Source organism: Nerophis lumbriciformis, linkage group LG04 (genome assembly GCF_033978685.3).
Source record: "Nerophis lumbriciformis linkage group LG04, RoL_Nlum_v2.1, whole genome shotgun sequence".
NCBI lineage: Eukaryota > Metazoa > Chordata > Actinopteri > Syngnathiformes > Syngnathidae > Nerophis > Nerophis lumbriciformis.
This window is the reverse complement of record NC_084551.2, coordinates 11,164,191-11,183,769: the sequence shown is the minus strand read 5'-3', so window position 1 is coordinate 11,183,769 and position 19,579 is coordinate 11,164,191. Positions and strand designations below refer to the sequence as shown.

General features: G+C 40.7%; 1 protein-coding gene across 5 annotated transcripts in view; it reads left to right on the top strand.

Annotated features, from left to right (window-relative positions):
- LOC133595948 (intermembrane lipid transfer protein VPS13B-like) overlaps positions 1-19,579 on the top strand; it is a 672,020-nt gene that overhangs the window by 342,699 nt on the left and 309,742 nt on the right. Inside the window, exon 35 of one of the 5 annotated variants that reach the window (XM_061948795.2) lies at positions 17,819-18,620. The exons of the other annotated variants lie outside the window; for them this stretch is intronic. Coding sequence (XP_061804779.2) covers positions 17,819-17,926 — 108 coding nt within the window. The 3' untranslated portion in view covers positions 17,927-18,620. Of the gene's footprint in view, positions 1-17,818; positions 18,621-19,579 lie in introns of those variants that run through there. 5 annotated transcript variants of the gene reach the window in all.

Here is a 19,579-nt window from a genome sequence, read left to right as displayed (position 1 = left end):
TTGCACTGATTCCTTTATAATACTGTTGTTCCTTTGGTTATATGTTTGATTGGTTCTGTGAAGTAGCTGGTACCATGTTGTTGCCAAATGTATTTCATATGCTGTAAACCTAGTTCATAGTTGTTAGTTTCCTTTAATGCCAAACAAACACATACCAATCGTTGGTTAGAAGGCGATCGCCGAATTCGTCCTCGCTTTCTCCCGTGTCGCTGGCTGTCCTGTCGTTTTCGTCGGCTTCGCTTGCATACGGTTCAAACCGATATGGCTCAATAGCTTCAGTTTCTTCTTCAATTTCGTTTTCGCTACCTGCCTCCACACTACAACCATCCGTTTCAATACAGGCGTAATCTGTTGAATCGCTTAAGCCGCTGAAATCCGAGTCTGAATCCGAGCTAATGTCGCTATAGCTTGCTGTTCTTTCCGCCATGTTTGTTTGTGTTGGCTTCACTATGTGACGTCACAGGAAAATGGACGGGTGTTTATAACGATGGTTAAAATCAGGCACTTTGAAGCTTTTTTTAGGGATATTGCGTGATGGGTAAAATTTTGAAAAAAACTTCGAAAAATATAATAAGCCACTGGGAACTGATTTTTAATGGTTTTAACAATTCTGAAATTGTGATAATGTTCCCCTTTAATACTGTAATGCCATCACTTGTCCACCAACAGACAATCCCTGCCTTGTGCCACCTCAAAAACATCTCTCCACCATCATCTCTCTGGCACTTGCCGAACGTTCCCCAAACCATTCAATGCGTCGGATGCTCGCGCAGATAAGGATTAGTGCTTGTTCCTTTCGAGTATTTTGCTCAAACACGGATGCAGCCGAGGTCAGCCATGTGCTCGTACCACAGTGGAAGGGGAAAAAACCCTCTGGTGCAGGGGAAGTCCCGCACGGCTTCATCGTCCACCTCATCCTGGGATGATTACACGCATGGGAAACGGGGCTTTAGACTTCCTTCAACGCTCACACACGTGTGCACATGTATGTCAGTCCACACACACCAGGGCTGTACACATGCCGGTTCAGTCAAAAACATCACAGGAAACTCTGAATTTGTAGTGAACTAACAAGGCAAAAGCATTGAACTTGCCTGTTTTTTTAAGTCCCTTGTGTACTGAACGATTTATACACATTTTCTCCCATCTTCTTTTCTCTCTTGTTTTTAGATTGGCAGTTTTTGTTAACTAGAAGATTTTTTTGTGCTCAATCTGTGTGTGCGTGACTGTGTTTAAACGCCTGAAAATGTGCAAACTGTAGGCTTGACTAATACAGCACTTGATTATAAGGCGGAGTGCATTGCCAACCAACACGAACTGCGGTGAGAATTGGATTTACAGTAGACACGAACACATTGGTCGGTAGCCGCTTTGGTTTGTCAGTGGGTTTGAGGAATACTTTGAGTTCTTTGTATGGAGGAGCCAGCGCTCCTCTGGGGCTTCTTTTCTGTGCACATCATCGACACAACCACACATAAATAGTAAGTTTGAACAGAGAAGACGACTTTTATTGTTGTCATGTTTTAAAGCCTTTAGTTGTATGCGCCAACTCTCCATTATTCTGTTGTTTTTGACAAAAAAGCAATCCAGATGTTCCCTCAGATGAAGGGTGTCCGCATATAAAATGAACTGCAGTTTTTCTTCTCTATGTCCCTGCTAGAAGATGTTACACTGTTAAAGCTTGGAAGCCCAGTTCGTCCTTAACTATCTATTTATCTTTCCTGTCACAGTGGCAGCGGAAAAATCAGAAGCACGTTAGATTCTGACCCGATTCTGGATAATTTTCTGCGGACAAGTGAGCTGTCGCAGGGATTGCCGCACCTTGCGATGAGTGTTTCATTTTGTCTCTGAGAGGTGAAATATCGCCCTCCAAATGTTCCAAGACAGGGATGTGTCACAGCAGCTTTGTATAGCCTACAGAAGTAATAAAAAAAAAAGCACGAGCGCAGTCAGTAATTGAGTACGGGAAGCTTGAGCACGGACTGACAGGGAAGGCAGCAGAAAACAAGAAAAAATAGGTGAGACTGAGAGAAGCTGAGGCTGATGTTTGCTTTGATTTCTGCCTCTTTCCAAAAGGTTTTCTGTAAATATAGGAGCGGACGTTCCTCAGAGGTGCGCTCTTAACCAGTCAACCTGGCCATTAATGCTCTCTGAGGGCTCGATCCCTTTTCCCCTCCAACCCTTTCCCATCCTGCTCAGCTCTATTTTCATTTGCCTTGTTGCTGCTGAGTACAATAATAAATAATCCTCCCTATTCAGCCATCTCCCTTTCCATTTTGGCAGCTTCGCATCTGTTTAGTAAGTGCTGTTGTCTCATCCCATCTTTACACAGATTCTTAGCCAGGGTTCATCTCGCTGCCCTTCTTTTGTTATGAAACTAAATATTTTTCCCCTTTTTTCCATCTCTCACTGACCCTCCTGTTTGAATCAACTGCTAATTGACAGCCAGTAACAACAAGTCACCTTGCCTGTTCGCTCTCTGCACCCTAACTCACCGACTTCTCAAAGCATCAATGTAGCTTAAATCCGACCCCTTGGAAACTCAATCTATTTGAGATCAGTAGCAGCTGAATTTGCTCTCCCCACCATGGGTTTTGGCAAAATTGGCGTGAAACTCCAGATTAAATCATGAGGGTTGAAATTTTGTTGGGAGTAGAGAAACAAGCGGCGTCTTTTAGGGCAGACAGCGGGCCCCCGCGGTCAACTCTGAGATCGGGTGTCGACTCAGGTGAACAGAGTCAGGAGAGCCCTGTGTCTGTGCCTGCGAAGGAAACCGGGTCAGAGACCCAGGGGACCAGTAAAACCAGGTCACACCAGGCCAACTCGGGCAGACACATACGTACACATACCGTGCTAGACGGTTTCTTTTTTTAAGGGGGTGAAAAAATGAAAAGGATTTCTTTCTCACCTGTAAAAGCAAGAGCTTTTTTACCCACAAAAACAAGTCGTAGCGAGTATTGAGTTCTCTTTGGATTATGTAGTGAAAGTATTTGCTTGGTCTTTCTTAAATGTATAACATTTCTTGTCAAAATTATGTAAAAATTGTGATGACTCCCGAAAAGGTCCTCCTAAACCAGTATTGCTCAAAATTAAAACAAATGAAAGCATTTTCTTTGTGGAGCATGTCCAACATGTTTGTGTGGTGTACGTGTGTGCGTGCGTGTTCTTGTATTTCTACTCTTCTTGAGACATCAGCAAGGAAAAGTACTTTCCATATGAGGACCGGTGAACAAGTTAGGACCGAAATAATGATCCCAATACGGAAAACCATTGCATCTATTAGAGAGCCAAATACTAGAGTCTGTGAACATTGCTCCAAAGTCAGGATTTTTTGTTGATTTAATGTGCATACAAAAGTAAACATTGACAGGTGCAAAGGCCGCAATATATGATAAAACAAGCCGGCAGCTAAAGAAGGACTTCCCTATTTATCCCCAAAAAAACCCGCCAGGTGAACGGCTGATTTTACGACTTCCGGTGCTGACGTAAGACAACCCGCGTCTCATTTGTGACCATAGGATGAACACATACACTACAGTACTAAGACCAGGGGCGCCGCTAGGGATTTTGGGCCCCATGAAAATAATCTTTACAGGGCCCCCAACACAGTGTCATTATTTTTTCTGTATTATAATTTCACCATCATTAGGGGCCTCTCTGGGCCCCCCTCCATCATGGGCCCCTAGAATCCGTCTCCTTTACCCCCCCTTTTCGGCGCCCCTGACTAAGACTATAGTGGTCATTAACATTTAGCTTCTACAGCTGGGTTGCCCAAAGTGCAGCACGTGGGCCATCTGTGGTCCGTGACTCCTTTGTCATCGGCCTTAAGCACATTACAAAAAACAAAACATAGGGATCTCATTTGTACCCCTGGTGGTGAAATCTATCAAAATTCGGGGGGTCCCAAAAAGGAGGGATTTTTCAAATTGGCTGTGTCGGTTTTAAAAGTGCTCCCCCCTCTGGTCAACATATGAAATAACAAGTGTGTGTAAAAATTGTAAGTCCTCCCCCTCTGGCCAACATATGTAATCACAAGTGTGTGTAAGAAATTGAAACGCGCCCCCTTTGGCCAAAGTGAATAAAAAAAAAGAAAAAAAGGTATATAGAGACATAATGTAATAACAAAGTAAATAATGAAGATTAAAAACCAATTAGAAACAAACAAAATAAGAAAAAAACATACCTATGTATATATTACACTTTATATATCTAGAAAGATAACAAATACAATAGTGTGTGTGTGTTGCAGGTTTGTGATTAGAAGTGGGTTTCAGTAGATGTGTCCTACTACAACATTCATGTGGTTGCAAGTTGTCTGTTCTTATAGTTTCCTAAAGTCCTCAAGCAAATATAGTAGCACCTTAATTTACGAGCTTAATTGGTTCCGTGACGGAGCTCTTAACTTAAAACACGTGTATCTCAAAGCAACAGTTCCCTTTGAAATCAACTGAAATCAATTTAATTGGTGTGTGGTTCCCAAAACAGGACAATTTTAACATTGATCATGCCTGTTAAAAAGTAAAACATATTTTTAGATGAGATATTTTGTATGAAAACATTACAGTAGAATGTAATAAAAACAACTACAGTAGTTTTATGAAATACTGTAATAACATTTTACAGCATTTAATTTGGGGAGTGGACTACGGAATCTCCTTCCGGCTGCATCTACGTCAAACACACCATCAGCAGCTTTTCCATATTTTCATGACGTTTGTTATTTTAACATTTTTGGCTTGTGTTTGACTCCTTCTGCTTCAATTTGGTATTTGCTATGCAAATTACTGTAATGGCATGGATGCTTGTAAATCCAATTTTTGCTCGCAACTTAAAACATACGAATTAGCCGGGAGACATCTCTTATCTCAACACACTCTTAACTTGAGGTACCACTGTATTGTAGGCTCCATGCGCTCTTTTGAAGTGAAAACCAACTGCATAAAATAGAGATGAGCTTAGCCAAGCCAGTATGGTGCTTTTATGGTATACAACTAAGTATTTCAGTTGATGACATGTGATAAATAGCTATTATGACATGTATACAGTAGGAAGGGATTCATATGGCCTCATTCCGAGGTGGATCTCGTGTGAGAGGAAGGTAGGGGGTTAATCATTTTGCGCAACTTTAGCAACTGATGCTGTGGTCAAAGGAATTGCCACACAACACATTTTAAGATCTCCAACACTCTACCGCTGTCTGGCGGCTAAAGTGCACCCCCCATCCACAATTTGTCATGTTTCATGTGTTAAGTAAACTGCGACGAATTGGGCCAGAAATCCCCTTCCCATTATAGACTTTTTGTTGGGTATTATCTGTTCTTTAAAATGCACCAATACAGTCCTGTGATCATAAATAAGGTACCTGAAAGTAAGTTCCTCTCTTCTTGAACTTTACTTGTCAGTTCAGCCAGGATATCATGATATCTGAAATTCATGTTTTGTTTTCTATTTTTGCTTTTACTTTGTGGTTAATCATTGGAGGGGGGAGTAGAGAGAAATCTCCAAGCTCGTATAGATGAGGGGACAGTGGGGGTCTTACATAAGTGTCCTTTGAAAAGCTAACATGAAGCACATCTGAGCAGTTTTCTCCCTTAGCTCTGGGAACATATCCAGACCAAAATAAATAACAGTTACTACTTTAGTCCTCTGTCTTCACCTCCGGACAGAAACAGCAAGCCCGGGCTGACAATTTCTTACTTCCACTCCACATTTTGAATATACTGTATTTACTGGGCTTTGTGGAGACACATGCACAATTGCACTTATGTGGCTCCTTAGTCCCAGTCCTTAGCACAGTGATTTTCAACCACTGTGCCGCGAAATTATGCAACTTCACCTAATTGGTCCGAAAAATATTTTTTGCAAATCAATAATCATAATAATGTGTCGTTGTCTAGTGCCTGTGCTGTGTAGAGCTTGGCAGGGTAATATTGTAATACTCCATATCAGTAGGTGGCAGCAGGTAGTTCATTGCTTTGTAGAAGTCGGAACGCGTCGAGGATGGTTTGTCTTGATCCCAATATGCCATACTTGCCAACCTTGAGACCTCCGATTTCGGGAGGTGGGGGGGTGGGGGTGGGGGGCGTGGTTGGGGGCGTGGTTAAGATATATATATATATATATATATAAGTGTATATATATATATATATATATATATATATATATATATATATATAAGAAATACTTGACTTTCAGTGAATTCTAGCTATATATATATATATATATATATATATATATATACACATATATATATATATATATATATATATATATATATATATATATATATATATGTATATTTTATTACATATATATATATATATATATATATATATAAATAAAAGAAATACTTGAATTTCAGTGTTCATTTATTTACACATTTACACACACATAACACTCATCTACTCATTGTTGAGTTAAGGGTTGAATTGTCCATCCTTGTTCTATTCTCTGTCACTATTTCAGAACACACACATTATACAAATATACATTATAAAATCAATAAGAAAACGGGAGCTCTAATTTGGGAGTCTGAATTAGGATCAGAAGTTTCTATATAAACATTGCGCACTCACGTCGCCTTTTTGTATTGATTACTGCAGCTGTGCACTGGATTCATTCACAAATACAAACTACAACTCACAAACACTTTAGAGTTAGGCTCCACCATCAGAATGTGTACTTAAACTTATAAAGATCACATGGATATTATTCAGTGAGTTGATTCACCAAAACTAACCTGTTATACAGGAGGAAAAAGCACACAGGACGTTTCAATTGTTCACAGACTGGTCGCGCTCATCAGAATGACAAGACACTTCCGGTCTGCAGGTGATAGCATTCAATTGGGAAGAAACGCCCTACTGCCCCCTACTGACCAATGTGAATACTGATAAATCTATAATGACAGCTCCAAAAACGAATTCAAATCACAAAATAAAATAAATAAATCAACACAAAAATGTGACACATTATGGGTGGGTCACATATGCATGTACAGTAGATGGCAGTATTGTCCTGTTTAAAAGTGTCACAACATTGCTGTTTACGGCAGACGAACTGCTTTACGGGGTACGAAAACTTGACTGCTGTTGTTGTGTGTTGTTACCGCGCTGGGAGAACGTTAATGAAACTGCCTAACAATAAACCCACATAAGAAACCAAGAACTCGCCCTCGATCATTAGCTGTTTATATGGTGGGAAAGCGGACGTGAGAACAGGCTGTCAACACGCCCCCTCCGCATGGAGCTGGAGGGGGCGGGGCCTCCAGTTCCGCCAGAATTTCGGGAGATTTTCGGGAGAAAATTTGTCCCGGGAGGTTTTCGGGAGAGGCGCTCCGGAAAATCCGTGAGGGTTGGCAAGTATGCAATATGCAGAGCACAGCGGGAGACAGCTTGCAGGTAAAAAAAGTATGTAACGCTTGAACCAAAAATTAACAAAAGGCAAGTCCCGCTAGGAAAAAGCACTGAAGCATAGGGATGGCTATGTAAAACAAAAGTAAAACTGAACTGGCTACAAAGTCAACAAAAACAGAATGCTGGACGACAGCAAAAGCTTACAGCGTGTGGAGCAAAGACGGCGTCCACAAAGCACATCCGTACATGACATGACAATCAACAATGTCCCCACAAAGAAGGATAGCGTACGCACAACTTAAATAGTCTTGACTGCGAAAAGAAAGCAGGTGCGGGCAATAGCACTCAAAGGAAGGCGTGAAGCTGCTACAGGAGAACACCAACAAAACAGGAAAGGTCACCAAAATAACAGCGCAAGACAGGAACTAAAGCACGACATACAGGAAACAACAACAAACTCAAAATGAGGCACGACAACCTGGTGGAGTTTCATTTTTTAACCTTTTCTGCTGGTGGTGTGCCTCCGTATTTTTTTTATGAAAAAAATATGCCTTGGCTCAAAAAAGGTTGAAAAACACTGCCTTAGCAAACCACCTGCCGCACATCTTCACTAATGTGAGGTTGCTGCTGTTTCCCCTGCTGACGCAGACATGGCTGTCTGGCAGCACCAGAAGGAATTTTAGCAGGACATTACATGACCTAATCAAAAGCACCCCTACAGTTTTTTAAGTCCCCCAAGCCTTTGCTTTTATGAACCACAAACCCACTCTTGAAGACTCTTGAGTTTGAAGTCCCTTTTGTTGTTTGTTTGTTGAAAACACGAAGCCAAAGCTAATGACGTTAAGTTAAAAGCATTACTGAATTTTGAATGACTGGCCTTAAGAGCTTGTATTGTAACCTAAGAATGTGTCTTTGGTTTTCTTTTGCATTACCACTCCAACGCATTACCCCATAAATATAAACTGAGATGAAATGAAATAAATATTACATTAAATTCAAGATGTCTTTGAATACGGTCTTTTTTACTTTCCCAGTACACAGCATAGTTTTAATGTCCACATCTAATTTTCTCTCAGTAGCCTGCCCACAGACACAATGAGCCTACCTCATTCAGGGACTCGCATGTGTAAACACTGCAGCCTGAATATTAGATTAGAGCATTAACCCCACAAAATTCTCCAAACCAAATAGTGACAGTGACATCTAATGAGAGCCAGTTGTTCCCAGTGTCTTTTTTTTCAGCAAGAAGTCAAATAGGCAGGAAAGGAGGACAAAGTACTAAAAGTCAGGATGACGACTATGCTTCTCTGGGGGCATGAATGACACCATCAGACTTGTGTCTCTCATTCATTCATTTCTTATCGCAATCCCCCACACATCAGGGGTCTCATTTAAAGTGTGCATAGGAATCCTACTGCACAAAAGATTAATATATATCGTGTACACCAGGGGTGCTCACACTTTTTCTGCAGGCGAGCTACTTTTCAATTGATCAACTCGTGGGGATCTACCTCATTCATATATATAATTTACATTTACTTATTTATGAAATATATGTTTTTGTTAACAAGTTAAAGGTGATAATGCAAGCATGTTTAACACATATAGTTAATATTGTTAAAACATGAAAGGTGTTTAATGATAATACAAGCATGTTTAATACATATAGTTAATATTGTTAACAAGTTAAAGGTGTTTAATGATAATACAAGCATGTTTAACACATAGTTAATATTGTTAAAAAATTAAAGGTGTTTAATGATAATACAAAAATGTTTAACACATATAGTTAATATTGTTAAAAAAATTAAAGGTGTTTAATGATAATACAAGCATGTTTAATACATATAGTTAATATTGTTAACAAGTAAAAGGTGTTTAAAGATAAAGCAAGCATGTTTAACACATATAGTTAATATTGTTAAAAAATTAAAGGTGTTTAATGATAATACAAGAATGTTTAATACATATAGTTAATATTGTTAACAACTTAAAGGTGTTTAAAGATAATACAAGCATGTTTAACACATATAGTTAATATTGTTAATAAGTTAAAGGTGTTTAAAGATAATACAAGCATGTTTAACACATATAGATTCCTTTCTTTCATGAAGACAAGAATATAAGTTGGTGTATTACCTGATTCTGATGACTTGCATTGATAGGAATCAGACAGTAGGTGCTGATAATGTCCGCATTTTCGAATGGAGGAGAAAAAAAGTCCTCCTTTCTGTCCAATACCACATGAAAGTGGTTGGTTTTTGGCATCTTATTTGTCCAGCTTCCATACTCCTTTGTATGCACTTTACAAGAAATACATTGTCGGCAAACTCCGTAGCTTGCTAGCTTGTGCACGCCAGCTTTCTGAGACTCGCAACTGTGCAGTCGGTCTTTGGAGTTTTGACGACAGGTACGGCGCCAGAGTCTGTTGAAATAAAGTGTTTCTTGCCTTCCAGTCGGTAATTTTAATGAGCTGGCAGCAGCCAGCGTCATCTCAGAAGACCCTCGGGTGCCGTGAATGTCAATCAAGTGACGAAAGTGACGTCATAGTGAAGATTTATGATCGCTCATTTTTAGGACTATTTTTTTAATGCCTGGCTGGTGATCGACTGACACACCCTCCGAGATCGACCGGTAGCTCGCGATCGACGTAATGAGCACCCCTGGTGTACACAAACATATTCAGATTTATACAAGCTTGCCGTTAATCTTCCATTTATAAATCAGCCCCTGCCCCCTTCAATGCAAAGCATCTCATGAATGAAATGAAATACATTTATTGATCAGTGGCACTTTACCATTAATCACTACAGCATGCAAAGCTGTGCCAATCACCAGGCTCTGTCAGGTTCTCTGTGGACAAGGGCCCATTTTCAGATAGCAGCAACAATAGATTATATATATATATATGTGTTTGAATTGAAAAAAATGTATCGTTTTGGAACACGACAAAATCATTACAGAAGAGTCCAGAATCGGGACCCAGGGTGGACCGCTCGCCTGTGCATCAGTTGGGGACATCTCTGCGCTGCTGACCCGTCTGTGCTCGGGATGATCTCCTGCTGGCTCCATTATGAACTGGACTCTCACTATTATGTTAGATCCACTATGAACTGGACTTTCACAATATTATGTCAGACCCACTCGACATCCATTGCTTTCGATCTCCCCTAGAGAGAGGGGGAGGGGTTTACCCACATCTGCGGTCCTCTCCAAGGTTTCTCATAGTCGTTCATATTGACATCCCACTGGGTTGTGAGTTTTTCCTTGCCCTTATGTGGGCTCTGAACCAAGGATGTCGTTGTGGCTTGTGCAGACCTTTGAGACACTTGTGATTTAGGGCTATATAAATAAACATTGATTGATAGATTGAAGAGAGATACGCCTACCCTCTACCTCAGAAATCGAAGGTTGACAATGCATAGTACAGGGGTCGGCGAGCCGCATGCAGCTCTTTGATCACTCTGATGCGGCTCAGCAGCTTACTTGCTGAATCCCCCGATTTTCCCGTGAGACTTCTGGATTTCAGTTTCTCTCGCAGAAAACTCCCCCGGGATTAATATTCACCGATTTTCACCCTTACAGCTATAATAAGGGTGTACCATGATGGTACTACATTTGGAGCCTTCTACAATCTATATTAACAGCGTGCTAGCCCAACACTTGTTATACAATATACATCTTCTGCTTCCACACGTACGTGACAGCAAGGCATACTTGGTCAACAGCCACACAGGTTTCACTGACGGTGACCATATAAAACAACTTTAACACTCTTACTAATAATGCGCCACACTTTGAACCAAAACCAAACAAGAATGACAAACACATTTCAGGAGAAAATCTGCACCTTAACACAACATAAACACAACAGAACAAACACCCAGAATCCCATGCAGCCCTGACTCTTCCGGGCTATATTATACACCCCTGCTACCACCAAACCAACCCCCCCCCCCGTGCGTCGGTTGAGGTGGGCGGGGTTTGGTAGCGGGGGTGTATAATGTATCCCGGAAGAGTTAGGGCTGCATGGGATTCTGGGTATTTGTCCTGTTGTGTTTATGTTGTGTTAAGGTGCAGATGTTCTCCCGAAATGTGTTTGTCATTCTTGTTTGGTGTGGGTTCACAGTGTGGCGCATTATTAGTAAGAGTGTTAAAAAAAAAATTATACCGCCACCGTCAGTGTAACCTGTGTGGTTGTTGACCAAGTATGCGTTGCTGTCACCTACGTGAGCAAGCAAAAGCCACATACAAAGTGAAGCTGATCATGCACGCTGTTTATGGTGGGTGCTATATGCTGTACCAACACGGCACGCATGACACTGATAAGCGCCATTCAGTTAAAGCCCGCGTGCCGCACCAGCTATCAAATCCCATATAAAGGTGTGGCCAGCGTGTCTGAAACACCTGGTTTATACATAGCACAAAGCAAAACAAAATCTTTGTATATAGTGTTATTTCATTTAAAATTCCATAAATTTTTTGCAGCTCCCATAGTTTTCTATAATTTGTGAAACTGGTCAAAATGGCTCTTTGACTGGTAAAGGTTGCCGACCCCTGGCATAGTATCTCTAAGTAATGTTATTGCAAATATGGCTGTATTCGGGTTTTAAAATACCAGTAATAATGCAGTAGCATGTGACGGTCAGTATCAAGCGAGAACTCTGAGCACTCTCGTCAGTGTCAAGTGTTTTGTGTCGTGGGCAGGTCCGAAAAGTGAACTACATTTCCCATGATTCCCTGCACAGTGCGGGGCGAGCAAAGCGGTACCTCCCTCAAAGTAAGAACACATTTTGGTTTTATGGTGAACGCAAAAATGATTAAGGGCAAAACATGTTGTTGGAGTCTCTTGTCGGTCGGAAATGTGTAGAGAAGCAGTTATTTCCTTTTGGCGGAACTCATGTTTTGGCGGATATGCCAAAAAAAAGTTTTCAGACACTGCACACTGCGATGTCTACAATGAGTGGGGGAATAGGAGTAGAATAAGAAGCCACTTAATGAACCATCACCTGGAAAATATTATTGATGTGAAGCAAGCGAGGCCAAACATAATAGCAATGTACAACTCAGTATACTCGTATATTTAAGCAGTCCCGCCCATTGAAATTAATTGAAATGTATTTCATCTGTGCTTGGCCCTCAAAACTGCAACATTTTAACACGTAACATGCCTTTTAAAAAGAAAAACACAATTTTACATAACATTTCTGTCTGTTCTCAAATTATTACGGTCATTGTATTCTCAGGGCATTCAATCGATCCAAACAGTCCAGTTGCAATGGAGTGAATGAAATATTAAAGAAATATTGTTTGAAAAACAATACAATAGAAAATACAAACCACTTCAGTACAGTAGTTGTATGAATGCAGGGGCGCCGCTAGGGATTTTGGGCCCCATGAAAAGAATCTTTACAGGGCCCCCAACACAGTGTCATTATTTTTTCTGTATTATAATTTTAGGGGCCTCTCTGGGCTCCCCTCCATCATGGGCCCCTAGAATCTGTCTCCTTTACCCCCCCTTTTCGGCGCCCCTGTATGAATGTAACAGGGTAGGGAGATTTTTTAAAAATCCCCTTAGCCAGCACTCATGCGAACGCATCAACTGTACTTTGTAATATAGTAATAATAATGTAAACATATACTGTATTTTCCGGACTCTAAGGCGCACCTAAATTTTTATTTTTTTTCCTCAAAACTCGACAGTGCGCCTTATAACCCGGTGCGCCTAATGTAAGGAATACGTTTGATTGAGCTTACCCACCTCGAAGCAATTTTATTTGGTACATGGTATAATGATAAGTGTGACCAGTAGATGGCGGTCAAACTTAAGAGATAAGTGTAGGCTGCACCATTTGATGGGCTTCATCATACTAATATTTTTATGGTGTTTGTATAAGGTAAGACATATTATCTGCAGTTTTGTTTCGCAATATTATGCAAAGGCAACTTTTCTTACTTTCTGGTACCTGCTGATCTGTATTTGGGATCTGCATAAATCCTGAAAAATGACACGCGTCCGCTTGTGTAGTCTGTGACGATGCTGTAGTTGATAAGCTTCCTTCTTTTTCTTTATCTTTTTGTTATGTGACATTCATCCTGCACTGTTGCCATTTCTAATATAAAGTAGTGTAAAGTTCTTACTTATATCTGTCAGTAAACTCACCATGAAAGGGCTAAAACATACCGGTGTAGTGAGTTTACATTATTCACCCAAGGAACTTTAGTTATTAGAGTTCCGGTCGGACGTTTTGTCACGGGACACATTTCCGTTGTGGTTGTTTCCGGATGAGGAGATGCTGCAACGTTGTTGATTTAAGTAAAGTCTGAATGTCATTAAAACAGTTAGCTCCTTCTTTTGACACTTCTTCCACTCCCGTCCTTACACGCTACACCGCTACAACAAAGATGACGGGGAGAAGACGCCGCCGAAGGTGAGCCACGTAAATAAGACCGCCCACAAAACTGTGCATCCTGAAGCGACTGTCAGAAAGCGACTTGAAGATGATCTGTAAAACATAATCTATGCAACATTTTGACTAAAGAATCACCATTACATGTTATGTAGACCACAAGGAAGTGTTTTCAATTTAGAAACAAATAATAATAGAATGACTCCTTATATATGAAAAAAAGATTAAAAAAAATAGACCAATCATCGGCAGTGTGCCTTATAATCCGGTGCGCCCTATGGTCCGGAAAATACGGTACGCTGTCTCGCAGACTTGACGAGGACTTCAAAATCTTTTTTTGTTTGGTCTGATTGGTGTGTTCCCGTCTCATTCGTTTCTACATTTACATCAAGCCCAGTTACTGAAGAGAGAAGAAATATCAATTTTCTACTGTAGTTATGCCATCTCCCACAATCAGTACTTTGGTAAAGAAGAGTTGACGCTTTTCAGGCGATGTGCTTGGAGTATTACTAGACAGCAGCTATAATGTTGGGGACATCGTCATTTCATAGGTCAGAAACCTGTAACAGCTTCAGGTGTGCACATTTGGCTGACCCGTGGGTGGAGGAGCAAGCTTTAGAAACAGCAGGTGGATATCGGCTGTGGAAGTTGGCCTGCTGCTAAAGGTTTGGTTATCATTGGTTGAAAAACAAAGTAATTTCCATCTCTGGCTGTAAGCTAATGCCAAAAAATTTTGGGTGGATCTTACGGCGTTCACTGTGGCATTAGCTACGCCATGTAGCGGCTCGGAGGCTTGTAACTTAAATGATGCTCGCAATTTAAAGGCATAACAAAAAGCCGAGAGACGGCTGTTATCTCAAGGTACTCATAAGCTGTTGGAAATGTTGAAGACCCCTGATCTAGAGAGTAGTTATTCAAGTTCGAAAAGTACACTTTTAGGCGGCAACAGACTACCATGTAGTACCCTGTGCCACAACCTACCACAACACAATTTGGAGAGCATCAGACCATATTATCAGTAGCTTCAACATTTTTAGCAGTGAAAGGTGACACAGGTGTCAAAGGTAATGCAGTCAGGTGCTGGCTGATGAGTCGGAGGGGCATATAGACTGTTGTTTGTTGTTGTTTGTAATTCTACCTGGCAGAACACTAAACATTCTCGTCATGAAAATCTCTTAAAGGGGAACATTATCACAATTTCAGAATGGTTAAAACCATTAAAAATCAGTTCCCAGTGGCTTATTATATTTTTCGAAGTTTTTTTCAAAATTTTACCCATCACGCAATATCCCTAAAAAAAGCTTCAAAGTGCCTGATTTTAACCATCGTTATAAACACCCGTCCATTTTCCTGTGACGTCACATAGTGAAGCCAACACAAACGAACATGGCGGAAAGAACAGCAAGCTATAGCGACATTAGCTCGGATTCAGACTCGGATTTCAGCGGCTTAAGCGATTCAACAGATTACGCATGTATTGAAACGGATGGTTGTAGTGTGGAGGCAGGTAGCCAAAACGAAATTGAAGAAGAAACTGAAGCTATTGAGCCATATCGGTTTGAACCGTTTGTAAGCGAAAACGACACGACAGCCAGCGACACGGGAGAAAGCGAGGACAAATTTGGCGATCGCCTTCTAACCAACGATTGGTATGTGTTAGTTTGGCATTAAAGGAAACTAACAACTATGAACTAGGTTTACAGCATATGAAATACATTTGGCAACAACATGCACTTTGAGAGTGCAGACAGCCCAGTTTTCATCAATCAATATATTCTGTAGACATACCCTCATCCACTCTCTTTTCCTGAAAGCTGATCTTTCCAGTTTAAGGGACGGTGTGAGCCAAGACATCCAGGGGGTTTAGCTCGCTCGTCTGCGGGAACAAACTGCCGCCATTGCTTGCCGTGCTACCAAGGTCCTTTGTCCCGGAATTGCTCACACACTCCGGCAGATTCAATGGGGGTCTGGCGGCAGATTTCTTTGACTTTATCGTTGGAAATGCATCTGCTTTGAGTGTCGCAGGATATCCACACATTCTTGCCATCTCTGTCGTAGCATAGCTTTCGTCGGTAAAGTGTGCGGAACAAACGTCCAATTTCTTGCTACTATCGCATCTTTGGGCCACTGGTGCAACTTGAATCCATTCCTGTTCGTGTTGTTACACCCTCCGACAACACACCGACGAGGCATGATGTCTCCAAGGTACGGAAAACAGTCGAAAAAACGGAAAATAACATAGCTGATTTGACTCGGTGTTTGAGAAAATGGCGGATTGCATCCCGTTGTGACGTCATCGCTCCGAGAGCGAATATTAGAAAGGCGTTTAATTCGCCAAAATTCACCCATTTAGAGTTCGGAAATCGGTTAAAAAAATATAGGGTCTTTTTTTCTGCAACATCAAGGTATATATTGACGCTTACATAGGTCTGGTGATAATGTTCCCCTTTAAAGACATTTTCAGCTTGCAATATTTTTCAGCAATATTCTTCCCAGGCAATGACACATGAATTTATTCCATCGACTGAGTTTACATGATATTTGTAAACGCAATGGATGAATGCTTAAAATGACTTGTTTATTCATAAATGTGGTTGATTTATCAGGGATGTTTGTTCTTCCAAGTTCTCCCACCAGCAACGTAGTCTCCCAGTTATTGATTGCTGCTTATACTGTATCTTGTTTGGTGTGTTCAGTGGAATTACTTTGTTGTTAAACCTGCTCGTTGGCCTTGTGGTTAGAGTGTCCGCCCTGAGACTGGAAGGTCGTGAGTTCAAACCCCGGCCGAGTCATACCAAAGACTATAAAAATGGGACCCATTACCTCCCTGCTTGGCACACAGCATCAAAGGTTGGAATTGGGGGTTAAATCACCAAAATGATTCCCGAGCGCAGCCACCGCTGCTGCTCACTGCTCCCTTCACCTCCCAGGGGCTGAACATGGGGATGGGTCAAATGCAGAGGATAATTTCACCACACCTAGTGTGTGTGACCATCGTTGGGACTTTAACATTGACCTTTAACTTGTTAAAGACTCTGGACCTTTATTCAGCCTATAACTTATATTGTATATGATTTTAAGTTAGTCTTTTTTTTGTTACCTCATAATGGTCAAACTTTCAACCAACCTTTCACTCTGTTTTAATGTAGAATTCTTAATCCCTTTTTTCACAGTCTAATGTAATTTTACTTCATCCTGCAGTTATTGTGACTTTATAAGGGTTCATTTGTCACATCCGGCTGTCAGAATTTATTTGTTGATCTGAATCAGGTCTTTGGTTTGGATTGGTCGGGGATTGCTGAAGTAATACATCTCCGATTGAGCTCCGAGGAATGGTGTGTGTCAGTGCTATTAAATCACGCCTTGCTCGAGATTAGGAGTAGGGCATGGTGGGTTTGGCTGGCGTCTCTGTGGATCCCCAGTCGCACTCAGTCAACCTGCTTAAGGCCGCTTACTGTCATTACTCTGGATTTAGCTCCGTTTTCCTCAGCAACAGAAATATGAGTTGTAATGCGGCAGCATATGTCTTAGTAAACTAATACTGCACCAAGGCACAGGGCAAAACCAGGTTTTGAAGTCAAAACAATTATAGAAGCAAGATGTTGGCTGCTGTTTGTCCCATTACCAGGTTTTTGTCGAGGAGCTTACTGTCCCTGTCCATTTGGACCACATTAAATCTCTATTTTGCCAATGTTTCTTTTCATCATCCAGCCTTTTTAATTCTTTGTTTTTATGCCAGGACTTTCCCAGACCCTGAGGTACTTGAAAAAAAGACAAACATCATTGATTGTCGTTTCCCTTACAACTTAATTTTTCGTACGCATGTAAGTACCATATTTAGCAGCACAACGGTCTTATCAAACAGGGTTCTTTCCTTTCTTGGCTTCTCCTCCACATGATGGAAAGTTTTCCATCTGACCCAGTGCTTTAGGAATGTCCACATGCATAAATTGTACTGTCATTAAGATGTTTCTCTTCCTTTAGTATGTTGTTTAGTGTGCCATGAGGAGAATTGGTGAGTTTCTGACATGGCTATTTCTTCAAATATTTCAGACGGAGGAGATGCTCTGTGGCCTGGGAAAAGTGCAGTGTGTGGTGGTGTCCCTCATACTCCTTAAAGACATGTCATTAAAAACCCAAAGGAGGAAAACCACCCACTAGAATTTTTGAGCACAGGGAGCTTGTTAAAATGGCCCCTCTTGGCGCCCTCAGCTTTGGAGTATGCCATGTTTAAAGTACAGTTGACAGTCACTCCGAGGCACTCAACATCCATTTCCAAGCTCCAAGGTTGTGACCTTTCATTGCTTCTTTGTTGTGGTTCAGTTAAAGTGCATTACAGGTTGCCTTTTGTTACTTAAAACAAAGTTGGATCTATTAAGAAAAAAGTCTGCCCCTTTGATGCCTTTCTTGCTTGCGGCCAAGGCATACAGAAAGAGGTGACTTCACATTATAAATGTCTTCCCCCCACTGTTTTCCACTTGAAAATGAGCGGATAAATTACAGCCTTTTTGGCGTTTAGAAACCTATTATTGTTGTTATTTTTTATTAAGATGGGGTCTTGCTATTTGATTTTTTTCCCTGTCTGACACACAAAAGAACAGAGGCTTGCTATCGGCTTTATGCTTCTGGTAAACAATAGCGGGTAGCACAACAGGGGGTCAAATGTATAAACTCTGATGGCGTCAAGATAAAGTAGTTCATTCACATGCAGACGTCCTACAAGCAAGTAGCTCAACTGTATTGTGCCGTCACAAAGATTTAGTAATATGACTTCCCATGTTTTTAATGGGAATTCTACGGGAGTCGCCAGAGAACATGAAGAAAACTGTCAAACATTGTTTCAATAAGACGTAATAAAAAGAGAGCTCAAAGCTCCATGGCTAAAGTGATATTACAGTGGCTTTCAACTTTGCAACTATGAAAAGAACCACATTTTTACCGAAATAGTTAAAAACAACTCAATATTTAAACTGTAATGTTTGTCAATTTGGAAAATATTTTTATTATTTTGCTTTTCCATTTTTTGTGACCATTATCCTTTTCTTTCAGATCTATAAAGTTTCTACTATTCCAGTCAGAAATGTACTGTACTCCATCCATTATAGGCTTAAATGTTGTATTACTTTTAGGCACAAAATAATTTATTTGAACATTAGAATAAATGTAAATACCGGTACAATGATTTTGTAGTCAAGAATTAGGTGCACATTTCTGAATTTATGTTGGATTGTCTATTGTCCACAAGGTTAGAATTATACATACAGTCTCAATGGAATACACTCTATGTTACGGTCACTAAGATTGTATATAATGTAATATAATAAACTGTCGAAGATTCCATGTTTTTTTTTTGGCCGAGCTATATTAACTTTTTGTTAATGATAATAATGGACTGCAGCTGATGGTGGTGTGTCTTTGGCGGCATACTGTACAAATTAGGAGTGTATGATATATTTTTTTCAAGTCATTACCGATAACTTGCTGCTTCTCAAGACCAATACTGATAAATTATTTGTATCTATTATTCTTTACACTTGGTTTTGTCAGTACGTGGACTATGGCGGCGCAAATTACTGCGCGGATTGCTTTCCCAGGATGCAAAACAACTAGACTGGACTTGGCTTGAAGGTAAATACATCTTTTATTTTTACACTCACAAAAGAAACAAAAGGCGCACACAAGGCGGAAGTACAAACTTGGCTAAGAAAACAAAACTAGCACTTGGGCAAAAACTATGGACGTGAAACAAATAAACTTACTGTGACATGAGCAGAACAAAAACTTACATGGCATGGCAAGAAGCATAAACGATGC